Source organism: Vigna radiata, chromosome 10, assembly GCF_000741045.1.
Source record: "Vigna radiata var. radiata cultivar VC1973A chromosome 10, Vradiata_ver6, whole genome shotgun sequence".
Lineage (NCBI taxonomy): Eukaryota > Viridiplantae > Streptophyta > Magnoliopsida > Fabales > Fabaceae > Vigna > Vigna radiata.
Genome location: NC_028360.1, coordinates 1715587 through 1738644, shown reverse-complemented (window position 1 = coordinate 1738644; position 23058 = coordinate 1715587). Strand labels below are relative to the sequence as shown.

Sequence of the window (23058 nt, the reverse complement as noted above, 5' to 3'; positions counted from 1 at the left end):
TTCTAAATTAAAGAACTCAAAAGAGTTGCTTGACACCAAAAGGGTGGACGCTCCGTTAAAGGTATCTCCATCAAAGATCCTTAAGGAGAAGGTTGATAGAGTTGAAGACAAATGCAATTTGGAGACAATTGCAAAGTATGAAGCCAATGCAACATCTGTTAAAAAGGCACGTAGTTCTGAACAATTAAAACTTCGAGGCAGGCTTTGTAGTATCTATGAAGACATATTGGTTGTTAATAATATTTCTCTTGCTAAGGAAGTTGCTAAGATGCTTACAGTAAATTACAGGCATCTTATTCATGCATGTGATACTGAGGTACAGTTCTTGTCTTTTTTAGCATATATTATGGTTTTTCCTTGATTGCAGCAGTGTTCATATCTGGATTCTTGTCAAGTTCGGTGAATTTGTCCTTTTTAAATCATACTCATTGAAGTGATATATTGTATTCTAAGCCATTTCTTCAATTGAGTGCATATTAGCTAATGTATCAGTATGAATCTCATCATGGATATTTCATAAATGTTGAAACGTAATATACCAACTTTTAATGTCGTCAAAGGTGGCTAAGATAGATGTCAAACAAGAAACACCTGTAGATCATGGGGAGATAATATGCTTCAGTATTTATTCGGGTCCAGAAGCTGATTTTGGAGGTGGAAAGTCATGTATTTGGGTAGATGTACTTGACGGTGGAGGTAAAGAGATCTTTAATAAGTTTGCTGAATTTTTTCAAGATTCATCCATTAAAAAGGTAACCTTCTCTTATTGCGGACCCTTTTTATGTTTTAAATCCTATCACTCCTCTTGATGTGTACCTTTCAAGGCCTGCTTGGCCTATATTTTATAAAAATGGATTTTTGAAGAATTGATATTAAAAAATTTGATTTGTATTTGGGAATAATATTATAAAAGTTTAGAATAATTAATTTTGTTTGAATGGTAAAGTAGAATCTCTTTTGAAGTGTAAATGCAGGAATTTTTTAAGCAGTTTGATAGGTGAAACACCTAAAATTATTTCTATTCAAAGAAAAAGTAAAAACATCTCACTTTCAAAATCATTTATTCTTACAGTATTAAAAAATGCCGCTGAAATGCTTTTTACTGAAATTCAAAACAGTAGCTTCCAAAAAAAGCTTTAAAAGACTATTTCGTATAAATTAGTTTTTAAAAGGTTATCCAGGTGCATTTAAGCTTCATAAACTCAAAATGGCTCCATATTACTTCTGGGTTTGTGATGTGGGATTCAAAATAAATTTTGAAGTAACAAAGTCATTGGTGCATTCTGTAGGTCTGGCATAACTATAGCTTTGACTGTCATGTTATACAAAACTATGGATTTAAGGTTTCTGGATTTCATGCTGATACAATGCACATGGCTCGGCTGTGGGATTCATCCAGGCGCTGGGTTGGTGGTTATTCTCTTGAAGGACTTACAGGTGACACAAAGGTAATGGCTAGGGCTAAGCTGGACCATGAAAAGGATTTGATTGGTAAGGTGTCCATGACAACTATATTTGGCCAGAAAAAGGTGAAGATAGATGGATCTGAGGGTAAAATGACTACCATTGTTCCTGTTGATGTGCTGCAGAGAGATGAGCGAATACCTTGGATATGTTACTCTGTTTTAGATGCTAGAAGCACTCTAAAGCTTTATGAGAGCCTAAAAAGTCATCTTTCAGACATGCCTTGGAATCTTGATAGTCTACCTGTTTTACACAAAAACATGTATGATTTCTATCAGGAATATTGGCAGCCATTTGGTGAGCTTCTAGTCAATATGGAATCAGAGGGAATGTTAGTTGATCGGTTATATCTTAAAGGCATAGAAGACGTGGCCAAAGCAGAGAAAGAGGCAGCTGTTAATAGATTCCGAAAATGGGCATCTAGATATTGTCCCGATGCCAAGTATATGAATGTTGGAAGTGATGCACAATTGCGAGTACTTCTCTTTGGTGGCACCATTAACAGGTGCTCATCATTTAAATCTTGCGCGGAGCATGTTTCTACCTTAACAAATTGATGGTGTTGAAGTTAAAATTGATATGCAATATTTTCTTTGGTGAATGATATCATGCAATCTGAACTATACTGAAATATGCTTTGTAAAAATACTAGAGATATTCATTATGTTGATATCATTATAGTTTATCAAGCACGCTTTTTCTCTTATAAAAATTGGCTGCTACATGAAGGCTCCTTTTAATACTAACTGCATATAGGTGGTAGTTGATTTTTGGGGAAAAACCTGTTTGGTATTATACTGAGGCTCTTGTTTGTTTGGTTTTAGTAACTTGATCATATTTTATGAATAATGTTAACTAGCTTCTTTATTTCTAGTTAGGGCAATAAATGGCTGTATGATATTTCTTTTTCTCTTGAAACAATATACACTGTAAAGTCTAATTTAACTATATACTTGTCAATGTTCTGGATATGTGCTGGTCTTATCATTTTGTTGTATTCTCTATTCCACAGGGAAAAAAGTTTTTAAGTTTGAGTTTTACTGTTTCAAGATATTTTTGTCAATACTATTTTGCTCTGTATAATGTCAGCACTTAGAATTTTTCAGGTTTTTCATTTTTGAAGAATATGATATATTCAGTGTCAATCATAAAGTGGCTGACCTTGATCTGTACACTAGAGTTATGGATCTATTTTCTTTGTATATATGAAGGTCCTTAGTACAATGTATCCATGATTGTTACCGCATTCTTTGATATTTTTTTTTTCTCTAGCTGAGATCGTTAAGGAGGATAAAGTTATGATTCAATATACAAACATTTTTCTCCACTGGTTTTGATGAAGTTGTTGAAGTATATAGATAAAGTAAAGCTTTCATTTTCACTTGCTACATTATTCATTACAGGAAAAACCATAATGATGATATTCCAACTGAGCGGATTTTCAAAATTCCTAATGTTGATAAAGTGATTGCAGAAGGCAAGAAAGCTCCTACAAAATTTTGTGATATTAAATTGAATAGCATTGGATACAAGCTGAATGTTGAGATGTACACACCAAGTGGTTGGCCCTCAGTTAGTGTTGATGCTTTAAAAGTCCTGGCTGGCAAAGTTTCTGCTGAATATGACTTCAATGAGGCTTGTGATGTGGATCTTGATGTTGAAGATGGAAATCCCTCTCAAAGTGAAGTTTTACCTGAAGAAATAGACAAATCGGCTTACGGAACAGCTTTTTCTTGTTTTCCAACAGATCAAGAGGGGAAAGAGGCTTGTCATGCCATTGCTGCTTTATGTGAAGTCTGTTCAATCGATTCTTTGATATCTAACTTCATCCTTCCCCTGCAGGTGATATTCCTTTTTAAATTTTTTATTTTGAATACCCAGTGTGTTTATTGAATTTCATGTTACCCTATAAACTCTACTTACCCAGTGGGATTGCCACCAATAGGGTTTATAGTCCAATATAAGTAGTAAACTAGTTTTTGTTTCTGTGTGCTGGAGGAAGGAGAGGATGGAATTTGAGATCACTTGATTAATCCAATGCTTGCATTAACCTAAGAGGGTGTTGTTGGCATATTAAAGGTTGTGTATACATTCAAGTCTGTAGGTTATGTGTGTATACTCTTTGTTAGTTTATTCTGTTCTCAATGGCAGGGTCATAATATATCAGGAAAGGATGATCGTATTCATTGTTCCATAAATATCAACACAGAGACTGGACGCTTATCAGCAAGAAGGCCAAGTCTACAGGTTCTTATAATTTTCAAGACTTCGCTGTTGGTTTACTTGAATTTTTAAAGTGCTATTTTTTTAAAGCCTTCGTATATGTATATATTTATTTATTGACGATGGTATAATTCTATCTTTTTATGTTTATAAGATATGAAGCCATTTATGTGGCTTCACTTAATAACTTGTGCATTTAGGAGAGTTCGTCCTTGATATGATATAAAAGCCTTTATGACGAAGTAGTTAGTTTAATTATTGTTGCTTCCATTCTTCTTCAAACAATTTTTATTTTTATGTAATAGGTACATGGTACACCTGTCCATATTCCATGATTCATGCTCAAAGAACGTAATATGACAAGCCAAGTTAAATATAATTCCTCATATGTGGTTAAAGAAAGTTTTTCGCTTTCAGCCACTCTCTAATTATACTGTTAAATCTAGTATTGTTTGAAAAAAGGGAGCAACAATTGTCAAAAGTGTTGTTCTTACAAGAGTCGATGAAGTCAAAGATGAGATTTTGAGGATTTCACAAAATTGGGCTAAATGAATCCAGGAAGAGTGGAAGTCATTGGTGGAGGATCTCCCATATCGTCCACCACCCAAGCCTCCAGACTTGAATTTACAAGTAGTAGCTAGTGGGTTCCCTTCGTATGATAACACATTGATGAAGATGAGCCATGAGATCAAGCTTCACGATTCCAACCTTGAGGACAAGGTTGTTTTTGTTGAAATATATTGTATTGTCTAATTGACTTTTGTGTGTGTGCTTTTTAGGAATTTCCTTTTCTTTATGTTTTATGCCGATCCACTATCCCTTAAATAGGGTAGTATGTGTAATAGAAAAGTAAGTTCAGAAATAATAAAATGTTCAAATTTTCTCTCCCAAACTTTAAGATGGTATCCAGAGCCGGTTAGGGTTTGTTGTCCGCCACCGCATCTGCCGTCGTTCACCATCGCCTCCGTCGCCGTCCACCGCCGCCATCGCAGCCTTTTCTCTGGCGAAGTCAAGGCTTAGGTGCGCCTCGACGAGCGTGACCCATCCCTGGTGGTCGCCACTTCATCCTTCTCTTGATACGCTGTCACGCGTCGTTTCTTTCTGCCACTCTCGGGCGCATGGGCTTCACGCGCCGCCTTTCCTGTGTCGGAACTTCACCACGCCACTGCCGGTCGTTTCGCCTCAGTCTCCTGAGTGTGTTGTGGTCTCTGATTTGCTGTTCCATTGAGGGTTGCTCCGATTAGGGTTTCTTCCCACAATCAATTTTTCCCTCTTTTGTTTGGCTTTGTAATGGTTGGTCTTGGAACACCATCTCTCTCTGCTACTCCTACCATTACTTCTGCAAAACTCAATTGGAAAAACTATCTATCTTGGTCTTCTTCCGTGGAGTTATGGTTTCTTGGTCAAGGATACCATGATCATCTTGAACAAGATGTTTCCACCGTCCCGAAGAAGAGAAATCTCAATGGCAGAAGCTTGATTTTCAACTATGCGCTGCCCTATGGCAATCTGTTGAACAAGAAGTCTTAGAAATTTTGAGACCTTACAAAACGTGCTCCTCCTTTTGGAGAAAAGCTCAGGATATCTTTGCTAACTGTTATAATTATTGGTTAGTGTGTGAGTTGTGTGTATGTGCTTAATGGTAAAATAATTACTAAGTCTACCTATGTTAGTGTAGTCAATAGGACTAAAGTAGGGAATGGTGTGTTGGGTTATCTCTAATGATTGTACCTAGAGGTCTAGGACAGTTCCTTGACCTTCCATCTCCCCATTGTATCAATTTTTTATCTATATAAATAATAGAACATGAGAAGGGTCAAGTAAGCCCTCAAGAAATATATTTTCTCTATTTTTAATCTCAACACTAACGATGTGCAACGTCTCTTTGATGCAACTCAAAGAGTGATTTCCCTCAAACAAAACAATCATGATATGGTTGCTTACATAGGAAAGGCCCGTGCTGCTGTAGAAGAATTGAAGAATTTCTTTGTGACTGATTCTTTAGATGTCCTAAACAAGAAACTTGATAAGTTTTACATGGTCTTAGTTCTAAGAGGTCTACATTCAGATTTCGATCATGTTCGTGATCAAATGTTAGCTGGTGATCAAGTTCCACCAATGGACAACTTAGTTACTCGACTTCTTCGGGTACCTTCATTAGTTAAAGACGAAAGTTCAATTGGTGGTATTGAAACATCAGCTATGGTAGCACCACAAGGAAGAGGAGGAGGCAGAAGCAACCGAGGAGGACGTGGTGGTCGTGGTATGCGTCCTCAGTGCACATATTGTAAGAGAATAGGCCATACTCGAGAGAAATGTTATGCCTTACATGGATATCCAGACAAAGCTGCTCATGTTTTTAAATCTGATGATCTCGAATCCAAAATTTCAAATGAAGAGTATCAAGAATTTTTGAAGTATAAGTCTGGAAAATCTTTTAATCCTGACCAATCCTCCTCCATGTCCAATGTGTCAACTGCCTGTATATCTCAATCTGTGGAAGGTCACAATCCATGGATCCTTGACTCAGGTGCCTCAGACCATATCTCTGGTAATATTTCTTCATTTTCTACCATGTCCTCTCAGAAAATTCCTCATTTCATTACTGTTGCCAATGGATCCAAAGTTGCATCTTAGGGAATTGGCAGAGTTTCTTTACCTCCTTCACTAAATTTAAATTTTGTTTTGTATATTCCTCATTGTCCTTACAATTTAATCTCCTTGAGTCAATTGAATCGTTCCTTAAATTGTTCTGTAAACTTTATTGCTAATTCCTTTCTTATACAGGAACCATGGTACAGGTCGTCTGATTGGAGAAGGACATGAGTCTCAAGGACTTTATTTCTTAAAACATAGCTCTTCAGTTTCCTGTTTTACAACATCATCCCTAAAACTTTTGCATGATCGGTTGGGTCATCCAAGTTTATCCAAGTTGAAGATGTTCCGAGTCTCAAGAACATTCAAGTCTTAGATTGTGAGTCGTGTCAGTTAGGAAAACATGTTAGATCTTCTTATCCCAAAAGGTCTGAGACTTTATATAATTTTCCTTTCTCAACTATTCACTCTGATATTTGGGGACCAAGTCGTGTTACTTCGTTTGGTTTTAATTATTTTGTAACCTTCATTGATGAATTCTCTCGATGTACTTGGGTTTATTTAATGAAAGAGAGATCTGAACTTCTGTCCATATTTATGTCCTTTGTTAATGAAATTAAGAACCAATTTGGGAAGACAATTAAAATCCTCCGTAGTGATAATGCTAAGGAATATTTTTCTACAGCGTTTTCTTCATTCTTATCTTCCCAAGGAATTCTACAGCAGTCAACATGTCCTCACATTCCACAACAAAATGGTATTGCAAAGAGGAAGAATAGACATCTCATTGAAACTACACGCTCCCTGATGTTGAATACTAATATTCTTGTGCATCATTGGGGCGATGCAGTCCTCACTGCCTATTTTCTAATCAATAGGATGCCTTCTTCCTCTCTTGAGAATAAGATTCCTCATTGTATCATTTTTCCAAACAACACTCTATACCATGTCTCCCCACGTGTATTTGGGTGTACGTGTTTTGTCCATAATGTTTCTCCAGGTCTTGATAAACTATCTGCAAAAGCTATTAAGTGTGTCTTCTTGGGAAATTCTTGTCTTCAGAAAGGGTATAAATGTTATTTTCCCTCCACCAAGAGATATTATATGTCTGTTGATATTACAGGGAATGACATCACTAGATTACTCAATTGAAGAATCATTTGTTCAACCACTTTCAGAATAAAGATCTGGGTCGTCTAAACTACTTTCTTGGTATTGAAGTGGCACAGTCAAAAGAAGGTGTTACCATTTCACAAAGGAAATATGCTCTTGATATTTTAGAGGAAACAGGCTTGACAAATTGCAAGCCCATTGATAGTCCTATGGACTCGAATCAAAAGTTAATGAGAGATCAAGGTCAACCTTTCTTAGACCCAGAGAGATATAGAAGGTTGGTTGGAAACTCATATATCTTACAATAACAAGACTTGATCTTTCTTATCCAGTGGGAATTGTGAGTCAATTTATGCAAAATCCACATGTTGATCATTGGAATGCAGTGATTCGCATTCTCAGATACATAAAAGGAAATCTAAGACAGGGATTGTTGTATGAGGACAAGGGAAGCACTCAGATTGAAGGATATTGTGATGCAAATTGGGCTGGTTTTCCAATTGGTCGAAGATCTACTACAGGGTATTGTGTTCTACTTGGAGGGAACCTTGTATCTTGGAAAAGTAAGAAACAAAGTGTTTTTGCTAGATCTAGTGCTGAAGCTCAATACCGATCTATGGCTTTAGCTACATGCGAACTTGTGTGGATCAAACAACTTCTCCAAGAATTGAAATTTTGTGGAAATGAACCATTGAAACGGTACTGTGGCAACCAAGCAGCCCTACATATTGCCTCCAATCCAGTGTTTCATGAGAGAACAAAACATATAAAAATTGATTGTCATTTTATTAGAGAGAAGTTGTTGACCAAGGAACTTGTTACTGAGTGTCAATTCTAATGAACAACTCAGAGACATTCTGACCAAATCTCTAAGGGGACCCAGGATTCAATTTATATGTTCCAAGCTTGGTGCATATGATCTATATGCTCCAGCTTGAGCGGGAGTGTTGAAATATATTGTATTGTCTAATTGACTTTTGTGTGTGGGCTCTTTAGGAATTTCCTTTTCTTTCTTTATGTTTTATGCTGATCCACTATCCCTTAAATAGGGTAGTATGTGTAATAGAAAAGTAAGTTCAGAAATAATAAAATGTTCAAGTTTTCTCTCCCAAACTTTAAGAGTTTTGTAGCAGGGTGTAATGATAGGATATAATGTGATAGGATATGAGGGGTGCAGGATAGAAGGAAACAGATTAGGAATTAGTGTTAGTTGGTTAGTTGGTTGGGGGTCCTTTATAAGAAGGCAGGGAGGTCTTGTGTCAGGCAATTTTTGGATAATTTTGTAGATTGAGCTTTTGCTCTTTGTGAAGGGGAAACCCTTGGAGGAGAGAGTGCTCTCCTATTTTTGTATTCTTTGGTTACAACAATAATACAGTTATGTTTCCAGTAATATGGTGAGTGAGTGTATGTTGTTTTGAGTGATAGATAGATTTCTTGACCAAAGAAGTCTATCACTTTCATTCTCCGGAAGTCCATCAATTACTTCTGAGAAGCTAAATGGGAAAATTTATCTATCGTGGTCCACTACCATTGAAATGTGGTTCCTTGGCCAAGGGCATTATGAACACCTTGAGCGAGATGGAAGCCATGTGCCTGTTGAATAAGTTGATCAGTGGAAACAAGTAGATTTCCAGTTGTGTGTTCTGTTATGGCAATTAGTGGAACTCAAACTTCTTATAACTCTGAGAGCTTTCAAAACTTGTCACTCCTTTTGGAGGAAAGCTCAAAGCGTCTATGCCAATGATATTCAATGTCTCTATGACATAGCAAATAAACTTGTTTCTCTTAAAATGGCAGATAATGATATGGTGTCCTTCATGGTTGAAGCCCAATCTACTGTCGAAGAACTAAGGATGTTTTTGGAAGCAGACTCATTAGAGGATATTAAGAAGAAACTAGACAAATATTACATGGTATCAGAGTCCGGTTAGAGCCTATGCTAGCAATATTTATTGTTTGTTGGGCATATTATTCCACCCGCTATCGAGTCCCTATCGGACCACTCATTAATGTCTAGTCTCATGCTCGAGACTTGTAAGGTGAGGTTTGCACCCACTTATATACTCTAAATTGGTCTTATCTCTAGTCGATGTGGGACTTCCAACACCCCCCCTCATGTCGAGGTATATACATCTCAAGTGTGAGACTAAACATTAATGGGTGGTCCGATAGCGGGTGGAATAATATGTCCAATAAACAACAAATATCGCTAGGATAAGCTCTAACCTGGATTTGGTACCATGTTAAGAAGTAAACTTTAAGCCTAACTCAACCCCACAAAACCGGCTTGTAAGGTAAGGTTTGCACCCACTTATATACTCTAAATTGGCCTTATTTCTAGTCGATGTGGGACTTCCAACATGAAGTTGTGGTTGTTATGTGGATTATGTGTTGCTTGTGGTAGCTCATCCTTATGTTTTGTGATCGTGGTTTCCATCTGCAATGATCGTGATGTATTTTAGGAGCATATGATAGTATAAGTGCTAAGGAAGATACAATGTAAAGATGAGAGTTATGGGGATAGTTTTTGGGAGCAATTTCAATAGTTAGTTTTAATATTTTCAAAAGGTAAATCTTTTTGGTTGTAAAGATTTTGTTCAGATGACAGTTTTACGTTTTGAGAACAGTCAGATGTGTATTTCTCTTTATTTGGTGAATAAAATCATTTTGTTTATGTTTTAAGAGTGATATCAGAGTTATAAGTGTTATGGATAAGTATGAGATAATACCATGTCATGATTCATCTTAAAAGTTTAAACTGTCAGGTGAAGATATATAAATGAATTTATACACTGACAATATTTTTGAAAAAGAAGAGTCAAACTAAGTAAATTCAGTTTTCATGTACTTTAACAACTTACAATAATTATGAATCTAATTGATTTTTTAAGTTGAAGTTTGAAATTCAAGCATGGGTATTGTATACTGTAGATAAATCATCGGATTTTAAATCTTTCAATTTAATCTAACATATATTTCATAAACTAGAACCAACCTGCTTTGGAAAAGGACCGGTACAAAATCCGTCAAGCATTCATAGCTGCTCCAGGGAATTCTCTTATAGTTGCTGATTATGGACAGGTTCGCTATTTACTTATCTAATTGAACTAGTTACTAGAAATTTCATTCTGTTGATTGAGTTGCATACTGTTGCAGTTGGAACTTAGGATTCTTGCACATCTTGCTGGTTGTAAGAGCATGTTGGAAGCCTTTGAAGCTGGTGGAGATTTTCATTCAAGAACTGCAATGAATATGTACCCATATATTCGTGAAGCAGTTGAGAGAAAGGAAGTGCTTCTTGAGTGGCATCCTCAGCCTGGTGAAGACAAACCCCCAGTTCCTCTCCTGAAGGTATATTGTCTTCTGATCTATTTAATGTAGACCATAACCAGTAGTAGCCTTGATGATAGATACCCAAAAGATTTTTGTTAGTTTGGTATGTCTCATTATATTGTAGCTCATTGTATGTCAGTTATGAGTACTCTTTGTTTGCATTGAACACATGATACAATTAAGACATGGTAAATTTAAAGGCTATTTTATGTCTTCATTTATGTGCTAAGTAATTTATCTTTAGGGAATGGAACCAATTAAGCACTAACTTAAAAGTGACCCTCAAGGAACTTGAAAAATAAACCTTTAAAGAAATACAGGATAACATATTTATAGGAATTAAGAGTGTGGATGAGGAATTATAGGAGTATAAATTTAAGTTCTTTATCAGAAAACATGTGGATTAGGTACCTGTCGGAAATGTATCTCATAAATAAAAAGCATTTTGTACTCATGGGTGTTAGTGTCTTTCAGTTTAATAGTGTTTAGGTCTGCCAGCGTGCTGGTAATTGTCATGCTATGAGATTGGGTACAGTGTTAACAAGGTCTGAGATGGGGTACAGTTTAAGAAATAGTCTCCTCTAAGCCTATTAAGAGACTAATGTATCCATGATATGCAGAATAAGTGTAGCATTTTCTAATGCTTCTATTTTCTCTCTTAATCTCCCGCACAACTCAACTGTAAGATGAATTTTTAAAATTACAAACAAGGTATTTTCCTTGGGTATTTATTCTTAACATCTAGTCTTTAAGGTCTAACTCTGTTAAGAAGTGGACTTTAAGTCTAAGTCAATCCCACAAAACCGGCTTATAAAGTGAGGTTTGCATTCACTTATATACTCTAAATTGACCTTATCTTTAATCGATGTAGGACTTTCAACAAATTCAATATTACAAAACTAGTTTCCAATCTTTTTATATGCTCTCTCTTTAAGCCAAAGAGGCCCATCTAAGGCACTTGTAAATCAATTTAGAAATAATTGCATTGTGTTTCATTAGGCATGCTTAAATAACGTAATGGATGGATCGGGTTCAAAAATGAATCCCTGCCTCCCCCACAAAAGGGAAAGAAAACCGTTTCCATGTATTGGCTGCCACCTTATGTAACACAGTTATCAAGAAAATTTATAGATGAAGGAACACATTATAGCACAATATTATGAATAATGTTTTGCTTAATGTTAAACCATGTAGATGGGTTATTGGAAATTCAATTAGAAATATAGCTAAATTATAATATATATATATATATATATATATATATATATATATAAGTGGATGCAAACCTTACAAATTGGTTTTGTAAGGTTTAGTTAGGCTTAAACTCTAATAGATACCTTAAATATTAAATCAAGACGTATGTATCTCGACGTGAGGAAGGAAGTGTTGGAAGTTTCACATTTACTAGAGATAAGATCTATTTATAGTATATATGTGGATGCAAATTTTATCTTATAAGTTCGTCTTTTGAAGTTTAATTAGGTTTAAAGTCCACTTCTTAGTAGAAATATATTTAATAATTATGATTTGAGGTCTAGTTAAGCTTCTTGTAGCCAGCTTAGCATTATTATATCAAATCCTTCTTGCCAAAGATATATTTCTCCTCCAGTTCTTTATAGTAACTTTTGTAAGCGTTAAATATATTTAGGAAGTAGTTGTATTGAGAAAATGCCTGTTCCTATTAGCCATTCTTGTCTTTGTACCTAAGTATTATGATTGATCTGCCTTATATACATTGTATCAGAATCCTATCAATATAAATATAAATATGATAACATGAGAGTTTTCAAGCTCTCTCAATTACTCTTAAATATAGTCTCTCTTATTTATCTCAACTGTAACAATTTATGAGAACACTGGCATGATATACACATTTAATTTGAAATCAAGATTTAAACAAAATATAACTATCTGCTCATTGGTCGATCGTAAAACAGCATGTCATTTATCTATTACGTTTCTTTTTCATTTCAGGATGCCTTTGCTTCAGAAAGGAGAAAAGCCAAAATGCTTAACTTCTCAATTGCGTATGGAAAGACTGCAGTTGGGCTATCAAAGGATTGGAAGGTACCTTCAATTCTGTAACTTATTGTGAAGGGCTTAAATAGTTTACAAGTCCCTTTCATTATTGATTTGGTTGTCCAAACAAAGTTACATATATTTTTTCTCAGGTTTCTGTGAAAGAGGCTAAGAGAACAGTTGCCCTTTGGTACAATGACAGAAAAGAAGTGCTGAAATGGCAAGAAGAACGTAAAAAAGAAGCCTGTGAATTTCAACGGGTGCACACATTGCTAGGGCGAGCCCGAAGGTTTCCAAAGATAGACCCAGATCATAGCTCCCATAGAGGTCATATTGAGCGAGCTGCTATCAATACACCAGTCCAGGTCCTTGATCTTTCAAATACTTTTATACAATAGTCTGCAACACTCCCTTTCTGTATGTCACTATACTCAACTTTGATGGTTACATATAGTAAATGTAGACTGTACCAATTCGTTGATAGCAGTCCAACCATGTAAAAAAAGGTGACTTGTTCTGTTAGGTTCTTTTGATCAAGAACCTATAGAACGCACACAGTACACGCACCCAACACACAACTCAGAACTGTATAACCTCTGTATATTGCCAAACAATGATGAATACAAGATACCCAGAGAGCTTAACCCCTCCCCAAAGAACTCAAAGAGTTCCCGCACAATCAATAAGACTTCAAAACTAACTCTCCCAAAGCACCCCAACCCCTTTTATACAGATTTCTTCCTAACTACCAGTAGAGGCCTAACAATACCACCCTCCCCCGAAACAACCTTGTCCCCAAGGTTGAAGTCAAAGTTGAAGAGAAAAACCAAGCAACAAGTTCTCCTGCAACGAGTTCTCCTGCAACGAGTTCTCCTGCATAGGTTCGAAAGAGAACCTTCAAAGGAACTTAGCCACGCAGCCACCATTGAGACCGAAGTAATTTTTGAGGCAATGTTGATGTACATGCAAATAACAGAAACAACAATATTAGCAACCCCAAACATAGGAACCAGCCATGATGTCCAATGGGTATCAACTTCACAGTGTAGTTTTCCCCTCTTTTGTTGTTCTTGATTCTCCCATCGCCAATCTTAAGATCTCTTCTGGTCATGGTTTTTTTTTTTTCCTCTCGGTGAAACCCTCTTTCCAAGTCTCAAATTTTATTCCGTAATGTTGCTTAATATCAAGAGGTACTAGTAAGCCTTGCATCTCTCGAAGTGCACGATAGTGCGCTTGTAGCCCCTCTCCCAAATTAATTTTCTGCACTTCTGTCAAAAAATTAATTTTCTGCGTCAAAATATTAATTTTTTGTGCCTCCATCAAATCACCATCCCATTCACCGTGCTTCTCTGTCTCCACCAGGCCCGGGTCCCACACCAAAGTCTCGAATTTTTTTCTTAATTTCAGTTTTTGTTCTGTTGTCAAATCTCCCATCCACTCACCGCATACCTCCTGCTCCACTTTGCCCGGATCCCAAACAAGTACCCATGACTCAACATCCACTAACTTCATCAATGTCTTGGGTTCCACCAACTAGTGAGAAAGTGTTGGGTCCCCCTTCATGTTGACTTTCTTACCCTTCAGATTATACCCCACGGTCCTTTGTTTCCAATTCATCATCATCTCTCTCAGCTTGGCTAACCATTCTCCTAGGATGATATCAACACTGTCCATTTCAAAAAATGGTATCTTTCTTCGACCTTCGTCTCCGCTAGAAAAATTGACCTTCTCACAGCATGCCCTTGTCACCTTTCTCTGCCCATCCCCCAAACTCACATGATATGGGGTGTGTCGCCTATGGGTAACTTCATAGTTTTGGGCTGAATCAACCCCTCCGCTGAGCACGTAGATAGTTCCTTCAGTTTCATCTCCGGTTCTACCCCGTCGCCTGCGTCTTCTTCCTCATCCTCCGCCAGCAGTAGAACGCGCAAACTCCTTTCGGTGCATCGGTGGCCTGGAACGAAAGATCCTCCACAGCGGAAACAACGACCCTCTTCTCTCCACGTCGACCCCACACTCTCCATTGCCCCTTGTTGGTTTGTCGTGGGTCTCGAAAGCTCGAATCGCACCACTGCCCCCATCGATCTCGACCCAGGTTGGTTACTCTTGACCCGGTTGGGCCCTTCAGTCCTCTCCTGTTTTGATTCGTCCAATCGCCCGGTCACTCTCGATCAGCCTGCGTCATAGCGATCCGCTTCGAACCTTGTCACCTCATCGCACGTACGTCTCCAATACGACTTCCGCTCAACAATGGTGCCAAACCTTATCACGAGGGCTCCCTTCAATCCTTCCCAAGAACAATTCTTGGCTTTGGCCTTCCAGGCTTTGAACCAGTAGTGAGCGCTACCTTCCATACTGAATTCCGCTAACCGGACCTTCTCCTCATCTTCCGATACTCCTTGCAAATCGAAAAATCGGTCCGCTCTATTGATCCAGATAAGCGGATCCGATCCGTCGAAGGTGGGTAGTTCCACCTTTTTCCTCCAATTAATCGCGCCTTCAGTCCGGCCACCCCCTTCTCTGCTTCCGTTCTCCCCTGTCTTCTTCACATTTCCATTGACCGACGCTTCACTGTCCTCCAAATGGGGTTCATCTTGACGCCGACCCCTTCCCGCCAAGACCTTCGCAATTTCTTTCAATTCTTGACGAATCGCTGTAGTCTCTGCCTTGATCCCCTCGACGGTCATCTCCAAATTGTTCAATCTTCCCTCCGTTTGGCTACCCATCGCTGATTCTTCCCCTTCTTGATCCGGTAGGTCAGACCAAATGTTAGGTTCTTTTGATCAAGAACCTATAGAACGCACACAGTACATGCACCCAACACACAACTCAGAACTGTATAACCTCTGTATATTGTCAAACAATGATGAATACAAGATACCCAGAGAGCTTAACCCCTCCGCAAAGAACTCAAAGAGTTCCCGCACAATCAATAAGACTTCAAAACTAACTCTCCCAAAGCACCCCAACCCCTTTTATACAGATTTCTTCTTAACTACCAGTAGAGGCCTAACATGTTCTTACTGGAGAGTGTTTACTATATAATCAGTTACATTCTTATCTCTTGGAACCTGGAACCTTTTTCTCTCTAAGAACAACAGTGAATGGTGCGTTACATTAGGCTTGTGAAAACATCACAAGTCAAAGTTTATATTAAAATGATAATTTATATAAATCTGTGAATAAAATCATATGAAAGGCTAACTGCATTATTCTTAATTTCTTATCGATTTCCAGAAGTACACAGATTTCATTATTCTTGTCAGCTATTGGTCTATTATATTAAAGAAAAGGTTTCCATGTATAAAGTAAATGTAATAAACAAAATTCTCATCAGACATGTGTGTGTGTGTGTGTAGAGTTTCACTGAGTGGCTTCTTTAAAAGTAAGCCTCCATGTTAGTAAACAGCTTAGGAGAGTATTGATGGTGTTTTTCTATTGCCAATAGATTTATATTCTTTTTAATCCATAGAGCTTTGATCCATCTCCACCTTCATGCCTTTCTTTTTTTGGCTCTTCTGATTTGTCAAATATTACAGGGTAGTGCAGCAGATGTTGCTATGTGTGCCATGTTACAAATATCCAAAAATAAGAAGTTGAAGGAGCTTGGATGGAAGTTACTTCTACAGGTTAATATTTTTGTCTAGAATTTTCTGCTTTTTATTTGTGCTCACTTTTTGTCAAGTTTCATTTAAGTATGTTCACCCAGGTTTGCTTTCAATAATATATTTATTCACTTTTGAGAGAATAGGGCATGGACAAGTATCGGTGAAAGAGTACATTAACTGTGAAACATAATTTCTATTGATCAATGAAACAGTGTCTGTTTGTATTACTGTTGGATGTATTACCGAACCAAACTCTTTGATACTTACCTATTCAATTTCATTAAAATTCATTATTCCAATCTTTGAATGGTGAAGCAAAATGCTCCAAGCAGTCTGCTTAAGCAACTGGCTGTTGATAGAAAAGCTATACAAATTATTCTTTTCAAATAAGCACAATCGTGGCATCTTGATTGATGTATTTTCCTTGCCTCCTACTATTTTCTATTTTTCATAATATTCCAGTTTATACATTGGTTGCTTTGACATTTTTCCATTTTAGCACTCTTCAATTCCTAATTTTCTGATCTTTAATGTGTGAATGTCATGAGCATTGAACTTCCTAACCATGGATGCTTCAGATTGCTGAACTAATACATCTCTTAATGCTCCATTTTCTCCTTTAACTTCTCATGACATCATCTTTGTATTACTTTCATATCTGTGTTACCCTTTATCACTCCATTCCTGTATGACGTTTCAACTCTTAATGTTAGCTAAGAGTTTTGGCTATGGAAAATCAGGTTCATGATGAAGTCATATTGGAAGGACCAACAGAGTCAGCCGAGGTTGCTAAGGCCATAGTTGTCGAGTGCATGGAAAAACCCTTTAATGGCAAGAATTTTCTCAAGGTCGGCCTCACCGTCGATGCCAAGTGTGCTCAAAACTGGTACGCTGCAAAATAGATGGCTGGTCATACAACATGAACGGTGATGACCTGGTGTGGTGGGGTAATTTTGCACCCTTGATTTCGTACAAAGGCCATACATGGTTGGATCTGGAAGAGTTGTTTTCTTGGCAACATGATTCTTCCTTTGGTAACTGTAAAACAGAAGAGGCTGCTGCTTTTGTGCTTCTTTTTCCATGGCAAAGGAATTGCCCTTGAGTTTATCCTCCTTCATTTCTATCGAGGTTCTTGATGTTTTCTGGAAAGAGTAATTCCATACTGATGTTTTGCTGTGCATAGCAATTGTGTCTTTGAAGGAAGAAACTAAGTGGAAAAACCATGGTCTTGGCAATTTGTCTGCTTATGTTATCTTGTTAAAGAGTAATTGGTGTATCATTTGTATACATCATGTAACATTATGGCATAATGGCTTTGTGCAACTGTATCATTTGTATATTGTATATAAAAAACAAAATTTGCGAAATTTCCATTTCTTTTACATCATGCAGAAACAAGTGTTCAGGTAAATATTTTGATAGAGGATTTTTAGGGTGGTTTTATTTTCGTTCCTAAATCATTAGTTTAACTCTTTAACTTCATTTTTGTTTTAGTTTACGGAAATTGTTTCATAATAAAAGTGATGGAATTTGTTCATAATGTTATGATCACTGAAGGGTTTTAACGAAATTTAATTCGTTTCACCAAAAAATTTATGAAGATTTAATAACGTTGCAAAGACTGGCATGAGCATTTTCTCTCTCGAAGTCTAAACTTATTAAGTGCTCATTTTGTTGTCTCTTTTATAGCCCATTAAACCTCCAAGAACTACTACTGTTGTTCTTAATTGGTGCTTTTTATTTGAGTTCTTGTTTTAGATATTGGATTTTGACAAAGATTATTGTTTTAGGTGTTGAAATTAGTTAGCTTGTTGGTTAATGTTTTGAGGTATAGGGTGCTCCAAAGTCCGGTGAGTCATTTCGGATATTTGTACAAGGAATTCTGATGCCCAAATGTTGGCTGTTAAGATATTAATAGTGTATTAAATGTAGATCACTTATCTTCTTACATCAAACTTATATTTATAGGTTTCAGAGTAAACGGTTTCAGAGTAAACTTTTGATTAACATCGACCTAATGGGTAATCACATTTTACCTCTAAGTGGATCAGTATTACGGTTAATTATGTTAGGTTACGACCGACCGATCCGCTTCAAGACCAACTGTTCTTGTTAATTGCTCAGTGGTTGGTTCGAGGGATGGTTGACCATCCAGTCTGTGGTTAACCGAACAATCATATAATACACAGTCCCCTCAAGCCTGAGCATGAAATGATTGGTAAAGGTGTTTGAAGTTTTGTTAAGGGTCCGGCAAGTGTACCGAATCGTATCAAGTAATAATAAAACGGTAAGTTCGAGTATCGTTTTTCAAAGGACTCTAAGCCTAAACTTTCATGAGTTCTTGATTTCTTATGACTTGATTGAACGAAAATTAGGGTTTTAAATGCAAGACAGAAAATAAACATGTATGCAAAGATTGATCAATTGACAATTCAACTATATGGATGATTGGTGTTGTTGGGGGTTTATGATTTCATCCTAATCCACTCTCATATATTTACAAATTCTACTCAATTCTACTTTTTTATCAATGTTAGTGCCACTTTCTAAATTTCCCTAATTCCAATATCTTGGTGATTAAAGTTTAATCCTAATTACTAGTTTACTATGTCTAGTCTTCCCACTAATTAATCATGGATTACATAATTCGCACAGAAGCTTAAGGCAATTGGTCCTTTTATCCCTATATCTAGGCAATATTGCAACCAAGAGAATTCCCTCATTTCTAGACCTAACTATACGTGTCCATATAGATAGAATCAAAAGTCATGCTATTGATTAATGTCTTAAGCAAAGCATACAAATATAATGGAGGAAAAACTCTAACAATTGATAAAAGAAAGCATATGAATTAAAGTAAGAATTTCAATACATGAGAGTTTCAATAGGATTACATCATTCCTCCAACAACAAAGGGGTTTAGTTAACCATAATCATGGTGAAACTAGATGGGAAGAATGAAAAGTATGAAAAGATAACCCTAGAATTGATAAGTTGGAGCTTCTGCATCAAAAATCTGCCTCCAAGGAGTGAAGAGAATGTTTCTGCGTCCTTTCTGCCAAAAGATCCTCCTCCCGGGTCGTGCAAATCTATTTATAAGTTCTTAAATCGAAACAGAAATTGGCCCAGGCCCAATAGTCCACCGCCCAGCGGTATGTACGACACTTAACATCACCCCTCAGCGTTGCCGCCTGAGCGTCTGGCAGAGAGTTCCCTGAAGGTTCCACCATATGGCGGTAAGGTCGACACTTGTACTCACCCCTCAGCGGCGTCGCTTGAGTGTGTGGTAGAGAGTCTTTAGAAAGTACACCGCTCGGCGGTGGTTTCACCGCCTGGCGGTAGCTGCGACTCTTCTTTACTTCACTCTTCCTCCTTCTCTTATGTCCAACTCCTATCTTCTTCAACTTCCTTCGTTCAATTCCTGATAAATCTTGCCAAATCATGGAAAAACCAAGCATAAAACCAAGAAAACCAACTTTGACTCTCTTATTCTCTAACTCAAGCAAATTGCATGATTTCAAGCTAATTCTAAGTCATAAAGGGTGCGTTTAATGTCAATTTTAAGTATGAAAATAACGGTTTTTGAACCATTATCAAGTTTGTTTAAAACCTCTTGCTCTTCATGCAAACTAGTCGTGGTTCTATTCATTGGAAAGACAATTGCCTCCGAGAGGGTCATGTGGTTAAGATCCTTCAGTTGCCTATTTAGGGAGCACTTAATTTGTTTGACGCATTAGTCAGATGTTTTTCGAAGCATTTGAACTATGATCGTTTGCAAGAAAAATGAATGGGTGTTTCATGAGAAGAAGAGTTGTCCCATGGATTTCTTCTATATGTACGTTTGTCTTTTGCAAGAATTGTTCGTTCGTCTTCCCTTAGATAAATTCCAGATGGACATCTTCCAACTTCTTCACTTCAGCCTTGACGAACTTCTTTTTTTTTCACCCAGGCGGTGCTTTTTCTGCACCATCGGGCGGGCCTTCTTGAACAGAGCAAGTTTGTAGGACATCACTACCAGGTGAATGCCCCACATGTTTGTTATAGTCCACACGAACAAATTGTTGTTGGCCTTCAACACTCGCACCACAGCTTGTTCATGGTCAGGGTTCAGGCCACTACCTATGTTTGTTGATTGGCCTTCTTATCTTCCCATGCCTAATTGTTTGATTTTGCCTTGTGGCTATATTCGATCTTTTATATTGGTCTGGGGTCTAAGTTAGCCATGGCCAATTTTGATCTTCTAGCCTTATGTAAGGGAACATACAATGTCACCTTAAGTCCTATTGCATAACATTCTCGCACAATTTCTTGATTTGGGTGCATCGTGCAGATCATTCCCCTGTCGAATGAGAACTTCATAACCAGGTAAGGCGTGGAGATTATTGCTCAGAACATATTCCAACATGGCCACCTGACTAGTAAATTGTAAGATGTATTAGCCTCAACTAGGAGATACCTCACCTGCATTTCCTTGTTGTCCCGGTCAGTTCCTAACCTTGTCCTCTAGTCCACCTAGTCGTAGGTATTCATTTTCTCTCCTACGAAGCCTACTATTTGTTCATTGTATGGGACAATGAGGTCTTTTAAGAGGTCCATCTTAAGGAAGGTTTTCCAATAAAGGATGTTGACTGAGCTCCCCTAGTCGATCAACACTTTACTCATTCCATAATGAGTTATCTCAGTTGTTATGACTATAGGGTCATCCTTATTAGGATTAGGAGCTTTGAAGTCTTTTTTAGTGAAGGTGATAAGAGGCATGGACTTTGGCTTCTTGTCCACAAGGTGGACAGTTTTCAACACTCAAATGTGGCGCTTACGCATTGACAATGAGGATATGCCTCCCTTCCCGAGATTGTACTGATGTGCCTATGCAATGGGTGGTCTCTACTCCTACTACGACTCCTGCTCCTATGTTGGGACTCTCGTCATCGCTCAATTCTTAAGGAGTGGCGAGAACGCCTCTCAAGACTCCTTTTATGGAGAAGGCTCTTGTCCTCCCGCTCAATCTTGATGTATTGTCTAAGGTACCAACTCAAATTAGTTCCCCAATCTTCTCACGGAGGATGATGTAATCCTTCATGGTATGCCTTATATTCTTATAGTACAAGCAATGTTTCTTATTGTTAGAACCTGGTGGTATGGCCCTCCTCCTTTGAGGGGTAATCAGATTAGTGCTCAGAAACTTTCTGAGTATCTTGGCTCTAGTTGTGTTAAGAGATATATACTGGTGGAAACATGGTACTTTAGGTAAATCTTAGGCCGAGACTCTCCCTACTGCTCAGTTTTTCCCCCTAATTCTTCTCGCTAGTTGAAGCCTCATGCTTCATCTGCTTACGAAAGTCTCGCATGTCCTTCACTTGCATTTACTCTATGGCCCTTTTTCTCAAGTCATCCATTGTATTTGTCGACCTCATGCACAAGTTATCAGCAAACGACCCTAACTTTAAAGCCATTATAATGTGGTGCAGGGCTATCTTGTGGCTGAGATTTTTTATTTGTCGTGCAGTCTTCCCAATGAGATCCTTGAAGGCATTGAGGGACGCTTCTTTCTATTGTTTGAGATTCACCGGGGCAAGAATTGTTAGCTGTTGCAACCGGCTCTTGGCGAACTAAAAGTCGAACAATGAGAAGATGATCGCGAAGTTGTTTATAGAATTGGGTGGCAGCAAGCTGAATCACGTCAAAATTTCTCCAAGGAGATGAAAAAAGTTTTGTGCCACACTAGGTCACTTATGGTTTACAAAGCCATCTGACTCACGAACATCTTCAGATGCTCGCCAGGACCAATTGATCCACCGTGCTTCTTGAAGGTTGGGGGAATTGGTGTGGCTTCAGATGTAGGAAGTGTTCCTTCAGTAGAACACAAAAATTTCAAAGTTCTCCGCACCTTACGCAAATTCCTTTCAACTTCCAGGTTGATTTGATAGAATTCTCCCGGGTTAGCTCTGGTCATGCACTAAGAATCTGCTTGAAGTTGTTTCTCTGTTTTTTACTTGTTTTTGTTCTTTCGTTCTTGCTTAAGAAAAAGATTTCAAATGAGATATGAGAAATACTTTGTTTGGGTCCACTCCCAGGAAAGAGAGGTGCGTCACAATGGACAACTTAAGTACCAAGTCTTTCCTAGCCAGAGTATATTCAAACTAGCTTTAAGTGTTTCTCAAGAGAAATTCTTAATTAAAGCATGAACAAAGAGTTTTTCTGAAGAATAACTAAATGCTACAAAATAACTCAAACTAAATTAAATGTATATGCGTTAGAAAAAAAATAAAATATGAAAAAAAAATGAAAAAAAAAATGAGAATCAAAATATTCAAAATACTTACCGTAGTTCTCCGGCAACGGCGCCAAATTTGATAAGTTGTCGTTGAAGCTATCAAATTAATACTACTTTTCAAGGCAACTTCAGTATTGCCTAGTAGTATTCAAGAAAGTAGATAGGGCTAAAGTAACCTTAAGTCGTCTCCCAACGAACACAGAATTGCTTTCGAATATCTGAAACTTATGAATGTTATGCAATGCTTAAGAACAAAATTGAGAATCTTTAAAGGTTGTTGTAGAACAAATAGAAAACTTAAAACCAATTATAAAGAAACAGGCTAATTCCACTGCTTTTCCAAAATAGATTCATCATCGNTTATTCACAGATTATTGTTCAATTGATTATTGTTTAAGTTTCAAATTAATTAAAGTACATTCTTAATTA

At 37.4% G+C, this 23058-nt stretch overlaps 1 protein-coding gene across 1 annotated transcript in view; it reads left to right on the top strand.

The window, feature by feature from the left end:
* The window catches only part of LOC106776065 (DNA polymerase I B, chloroplastic/mitochondrial), a gene marked incomplete in the record, with an annotated part of 20732 nt that extends 3013 nt beyond the window's left edge, over positions 1–17719 (top strand). The window contains 11 exon segments of the mRNA XM_014663368.2: positions 1–316; positions 561–752; positions 1290–1969; positions 2868–3306; positions 3616–3711; positions 10384–10476; positions 10552–10746; positions 12703–12795; positions 12900–13112; positions 16287–16376; positions 17096–17719. Of these exon segments, the coding sequence (XP_014518854.1) occupies positions 1–316; positions 561–752; positions 1290–1969; positions 2868–3306; positions 3616–3711; positions 10384–10476; positions 10552–10746; positions 12703–12795; positions 12900–13112; positions 16287–16376; positions 17096–17257 (2569 nt within the window).
* Between the last annotated feature and the right edge of the window lie 5339 nt (positions 17720–23058).